At 32.2% G+C, this 6847-nt stretch overlaps 1 protein-coding gene and 1 non-coding gene across 2 annotated transcripts; both read right to left on the bottom strand.

Annotated features, from left to right (window-relative positions):
- Positions 1-1854: 1854 nt before the first annotated feature.
- On the bottom strand, positions 1855-2746 carry LOC107900360 (VQ motif-containing protein 33). Its single transcript, XM_016825985.2, has one exon. The coding sequence runs from the start codon at positions 2616-2618 to the stop codon at positions 2040-2042; it is 579 nt and encodes a 192-aa protein (XP_016681474.1). The 5' UTR covers positions 2619-2746; the 3' UTR covers positions 1855-2039.
- A 3483-nt stretch (positions 2747-6229) lies between these two features.
- LOC121218941 (small nucleolar RNA R71) lies at positions 6230-6335 on the bottom strand. The gene has a single exon (XR_005915422.1). It is a non-coding gene; the product is annotated as a small nucleolar RNA R71 (small nucleolar RNA).
- Positions 6336-6847: the final 512 nt, after the last annotated feature.

Genomic DNA, 6847 nt, shown 5'->3' with positions numbered 1-6847 from the left:
ACAGCGGGGTAGTATTACGGCCTCATTTCGACCTCTCATGAAATAGTCACCAATTTTTTTCTAAAATTACCCTTAAACCAAAAACATCATATTAACCATAATTTAAATCAATGGATTATAGCCAAGGCAAAAAAATCAAGAAGAAACAAAAATTGAAACCCAATCGTTAAGCCCAAAATAGTTCAGCCAACCTTAAAGGAGAGATTGAGGGTCTGGGAGATTAACAGAGAGGTTGGTTTGATGTGAGAAAAGTGAAGTTGGAGTCTAGGGATGATAATGAGAGGGTCTAAAGAAGGGTCATTGAAGAGTTCAGCCAAAAGAGATAAAGCAACTGAGTTCGGGGTTTGAGGATTATGGTTCTGGGTAGAGAAGGGTTTAAAGATCGAAAGTGGCAATTTGGAAAAATGTGTGGGCGTAAATTGAGGTTTCGAAGAAAGCAAAGCATGGGGTTGAAAGGGAGAAGGTGAAGAGACACAATGGTGAAACAACCAACGAAGTTGCAGAGATGTTAATGGCGACATTTTTTTTGAAGAGAAGAAAAATAGGTTGTAGAGAAGAGAGTGGAAAGAAGTCATTGACTTGAAAAAGAAATTACTTAATATTTTTACAAAAATAAAAATTTAATTTAATTGATTAAATGGCATATTTGTCATTTGAGTATTTTTTTCTATTACATATCTATCCCTCATTAATACTATTACAGTATTCATTCCATTCCATCCAACTAAACTATTGTTATGTCTATTCAATTCCATTACAGTTCTATTCTATTCTCACCCAATGGCTATTCCATTACAGCCTTATTCCATTCCAGTGAACCAAATGTGCCATTAGAGTATTAAGGGTGACGTTTAGAAATCTGCATGGATTTCATTTCGAATCCAATTTAATTTCAAATTTTAATGTACAAATTTGTTTTTTTTTTGCTTTATTAGGGAAAAATGTTGATTTTTAAAAATAATTAGGAATTTAGATTTTTCTTTTTAATTTTAAAAAATAGGTCAATTTTGATTCAAGTGATAAAAATGCACTTTGGTTGAAGCATTTTTCTTTTTAAATAAATAGATTTCTAAAAATTTTATCCCAAAATTCTCAAGTTTTCATGTTTTTGTCGCCAGTCTCAAAATCGATTTATTTCCCTAATTTTCAAATAACACAGCCTAAAATCTTAATTTTTTAAGCCCATATATATACACCAAATTTTACCAATTTTTTTAAAAATAAAATAAAATCTCAGAAATCCTTGACTTTAATCTTATCTTGAAATATTGCATAATATTTATATTATATTATATTATTTTTTATGATATTAAATAAATAAACTATATTATAAAAATTAATATTATTTAATTAAAAATATATAAATAATTATAAAATAGAAAAAGAATATTTTAACTAGAAAATGGCCAATTCAATTTTCAAAAAACCAATCTACTCCAGTAAAATTAAGTGGGATTAGAAATCAACAAATTCGTTGTATTAGAATACAATAAATTTGGATTTATTAAGAACAGGTTCACTCATTCCAAAAGAAAATGTTGAAATATGATAATCGAAGTAAATAAATTTCTCAATAAATTATATTGTTTCTGGATTAAATTGAAATTTTTTTTTCTAACTAAAATGAGAATTCAAGTATTTAAGGAGATAAATTTAGCAAAGTGAAAGCCCCTCGTGTTGTCGGGTCTAACATACGGTCATCTATAAAGAAACAGGAGATGGAGACAGAATTTTAACTCAACCCGAAGACAATACTAACTCGTTTAAAAATCCGTCAAGTTTAGATAAATTATATTTTGAAAACTTATCTCAAAGGATACTGCCTTATATTTCTATCCATAATAATCCCAATTGGGCAACATAAACAAAAATTATATTAGTAAAAAGAAAACAAGGAAAAGTAAAGATAAGTAAGCATTTTCAAGAAACCATGCTTCCATAATTAAACAAAAGATACAACAATAGCACTTTTTCACCCATGAATGATCAAAAGCCCAAAAAAAGAAAACGAACAAAAAATAGGGGTTTAACACAGAGCCCTAATCTCGTTTCTCATCTTGACTAGGTGAACTAAGTGGAAAAAGAGTTAACAGCTCCGGTGATCGGTTTCCTCTATGTGTATTTAATGTTGATGGGTGCAAGTAAAAACCCTTCTCTGCAATCGCCTTTTCCTCTTCTGAAACTGCCGGAGACGACGGTGATACGGTGCCGGAACTCGAGTAAAAGAGTGGTTCTGACCCTAGTGGAGTCACCGGACTGGGAACTGGCGAGTCGAGCCCACGAGCTTGGCAGACGCAGACGCAGTGACTGCCACCAGGCGAGTTACGTAGCGTGGTGAGGCCGAGCTTGATCTCGAGTTTTCTTATGGCATGTTGTTGTCTACGTTCTTGGAGCTTGAACGGTGGACGGCGTGGTGCTGTTGGGTGGTGATCACTGCAAGGTTTTGAGGAAACCCTTCCGGGAAGACTTGTGACTGGGAGTTTCTCTGTATCGCTGGTGAATCCTGTGAGTTTCTGGACCAAATCTTTGAAGGTGTTTGCATCAGCCTCAACGAACGTTGTTGGCGGCAGCGACGCTGAAGTTGACGATGAAGCTATGGAGATTTGGTGCTTTTCCATTTGAAGCAACAGAATTAAAAAAAAAAAAAACTTTAGAGAATAAAAATAAATTATGACCGAACTTAATTTGTTGGAGTGTTTTATAGAGAAGAGAAAGAGAATGTTTGATGAGATGTTCTGTATAAGTGTGTATTTTGGGTTGTGATGTTAGCGACGTAAGGGTTACTTCAAACAATATATATATTTTTAATCTTTCATATTTATTTTAAGATTTCACGGTACATAAAAATTAAACATTTTAAAATTTATAATTATTTTTTTAATAATATTAATTTTAAAATTTAAATTTAAAATTAAAAAAAAATACAATTTACATTATCATCAGTACATTAATATTTGTTGGTTATAAAAATAATATTTTATGTATTATTTGTGCATGAATAATATAAAATAATATTTTATATCAAGTTTTGGGTCTATAGATTAAATTTAAAATTTAATAATTACATAAAAATTTGAATCTAGAGATTTATATTTTTACAAAATTTTTATTATTTTTATTTCATAAATGATACGAGAATGTATTATATTATTAATCCTTAAGGATACATGAAAGAGTCTATTTAATCTCAAACTTGTATTTTTACATCTAAATTCTTCCGAATCCATGAACTCCAAATATTTGTAATATTGTGAGTGTCTACTGAAGTAAAACACACCATCCGAATCATATTTTGGTGTTGTATGGTAACACAAGGGGCATGGGCTTCCCCTTTTCTTCCCATGCAATTTTATCGATTTCTGAAAAATGTATATATGCCCAAATCTCCGAGTTTTACTACTTTATTAAAAGATGTTGACGGCTATTTCAGATTATATATCATTAATAAATACATTTGATATTAAATGATGATAATTACTGATTTATAGAATATTAATGACAATTATGGTCATCTCTTTCATATTTGGCGGTATTTTGCTAAACGGGTTAATTTCACTTTATGTAATTGTTATGATACTTAATATGACCGATCTGTTACAAGATTACTGGATTGGATCCTGACCTATATTTTACGTGGTTCGCACTTTGGATTCGCATGTAAGGTGCTCACACCTTTCTATGAGACTGCACAATGTGGGTTTGCATTACCATGTAGGCGAACCCACATCTAGAAATCACGTGTTAACCCTAGAGTAGGATACTTGTCGACATGCTGTAAATTCTAGATTATTATAGATTTTTTATAGTTGTTTATATCACCTTTTTACTTAGAATTTATATTAATCCCAAGTATTTGGATATTTAATTGGGTAATTTTTGTCATATTGAGGTAATAGGCATAATTTTAGTAAAGTATGCAATTTTATGAATTTATGTATTAATTTTACATAATTTAACTATCTTATACTATATGCTAATATCTGTACTTAAATTGTAGTAGATGAACCATTGAATTAACAAATATGGGAGCTAATTATATCACATGGGCACAAGTTAATTTTCACTCCATGTGAACGACAAACTCATTAAATTGGACTCACAAATCCAATTCAACCCAATTTGAAATATAGTTTGTTGAAAAGACTGAAGTCTGCTCTCAATTAGGTTGTCAAAATCGTCCAATAAGGGTGGGGAGAATGGCCCAAAATCGGTAAGCCATCAAGAGCAGCCTAAATTAGCTTTTGGGATAATTAATTTGGAGGCCCTCGCACTTGTGAAAGAATCAGAAATTAGCTCCCGACTAATACCCAAGAAACCGTCCAACCCCTTGCATGATTCATGCATGAAATCAAGCATGAATCAAGTAAACCATCAACCTCCCTTTCCACATTTTATGGCCGACCAAGCAAAGGAGAAAAGCAAGGGATCCTTCAAGCTATTTTTAGCAAACTCCTATGACATCCCTCTACTATAGATACCACCCATCACTTCTCATTCAATCATCCATCATCATTCACTCATCCCTCAATTCACAATATTTCTCATCTTTCTCCCTTCCACGGATAAGCCTTCCCATTCTGCCATCTCTTTTAGCTAGCATTTTCCCTTGAGGAAAACCACTCTTGGCTGGCCACCTTGAGGAGCATTTTACAATCACAAGAATTGGAGGAAGCCACCACGATTGGTCTTCGGAGAACCACCAAAATCATCAAGAGTTTTTTCTTCCTTAATCTTATTTTATTCAAAATGTTTGCAAATTGTTTTGATGTTTTTCCATTAAAAATGATGACTTAATTTTGTTTTAGCTAAAATGATTACATTAATTTGATAAAGTTCATTTGATTCATGCTTATGATGTTTTGTGCCTTAGTTGTTTATGCTTCCATTAAAATCATTATGTATTTCAAGCATTAAAATATGTTTGAATGTATTAGAATTAATTAGTCAATCCTAATCATATGATAGCTAATGGACACAATAATTGGAAGATGCATGCTTAATTTATTTCCTAATAAGAATAAATTAGAGGTTCGTAACAGACTAAGAGAACTTATTACCTTGCATAACTTTAGATTTATGTGATTAAATTGTTTCAAATCTAATTCGTGCCTGTTACTTCGCATAAATTCTAAGGAATCCACAGTTAAATTATGACATTGGTTTATGTATATTTTTCTAAGTATAAGATTTAGTTGAACTTATATTAGATTCCTAGTTAATAAATGGTCGAGTTGCCATAGAATATTTTCCAAACATTGTTAAGCATGATGAAAAATTAATTGGGTCAAATGTTGTAATTATTCTAGCTTATTCATGTTATTGTTATTAACTCGTGAAAATTGTTGCTAAACCAACACCTTGCATTTCATTTCATTTGCATTTAGGTTAACTTGCATGTAGTTAATTAATTTAATTTGACACCTATCACTCAAAATTATTGTGTTTTTCTTAACCAACTTGTGAATAATAATTTTCCAATTATCAAATTAAACATAGTCCCTGTGGAGACGATAATACTTGCACAAACCTACACACTTATAATTTTTTGGCGTCATTGCCGGGGACTGTTAATTTAATCATTATTTGTGAAATTATTTCTTGAAATTTGATTTATTTATTTTTATTTATTCAATTCTTTATTCTTTATTTATTGTGATTTATTTTTCAAGTGTTTATGAGCATAGATCGTATTATTAGTCTACTTCTTGTACACCTTAAAATCGAGCAGACATTTCAATAAGAAGACGAGAAAGATTAGCCCAAAGACAAGCCACAAAAATGAAGCTTGAAAATCAAAATGATGTTTAAGGGAATGAAGCCGCTAATGTTCATAATCCAATCCTTATTGCCGATGATAGGGATCGAGCTATAAGACAGGACACTGTGCCTCTTTTTAATGAGTTAAATCTGGGAATTAGAAGATCGAAGATCGAGGTATCGTATTTTAAATTGAAGCCTGTGATGTTCCAGATGCTTCAAACAATGAGCCAATTTTGTAGAATGCCAACAGAAAATCCACACCTTCACCTTCGACTATTCATGGAGGTGAGTGATTCCTTTAAGATAGTCGATGTAATTGAAGATGTATTGAGATTGAAGTTATTTTCGTACTTGTCGTGAGATCGAGCACGAGCATGGCTTAATTTGTTGCCTCCACATTTAATTTTTACTTGGTAAGAATTAGCAGAATGCTTTCTAATAAAATATTTCCCACCTAGTAAAAATGCTAAGTTACGGAATGAGATCACCACTTTTCAGCAAATGGATGATGAATCCTTATACGAGGTTTGGGAAAAATTCAAGCAACTACTACGTCAATGCCCATACCACGGGATTCCACATTGCATCCAATTAGAGACATTTTATAACGGTTTCAACGCACATACAAGGTTGGTGGTAGATGCTTCTGCGAATGGTGCTCTCTTATCAAAGTCTTATAATGAAGCTTACGAGATCGTTGAGAGAATAGTCAGTAACAACTACCAGTGGTCAACTAATTGAGAAGCTTCAAGAAAACGAGTAGCTGGAGTGCATGAAGTAGATTCCCTCACTTCACTCTCAGCTCAGGTATCTTTTATCTCTTCAATGTTGAAACAGTTTACTACTAATTGTTTAAATCATGTTGCAGCTCAGCCATCAAGAACCTTTGATGTTATTTCCTGTGTATATTGTGGGGACGGTTATTCTTTCGAGAATTGTCCACCAAATCTCGAGTCTGTTTACTATATAGGAAATTAACACTAGAATAGAAGTGGACAAGGACCACAGTCCAACTTCTATAAGCCTTCATGGCGAAACCATCCAAACTTTTCTTGGAGTAACCAAAGAAGTAGACCAAACAACACTT

Source organism: Gossypium hirsutum, chromosome D06, assembly GCF_007990345.1.
Source record: "Gossypium hirsutum isolate 1008001.06 chromosome D06, Gossypium_hirsutum_v2.1, whole genome shotgun sequence".
Taxonomy (NCBI): domain Eukaryota; kingdom Viridiplantae; phylum Streptophyta; class Magnoliopsida; order Malvales; family Malvaceae; genus Gossypium; species Gossypium hirsutum.
Note: the sequence above shows the minus strand (reverse complement) of the source record. Positions and strands in the feature narration are given on the sequence as shown.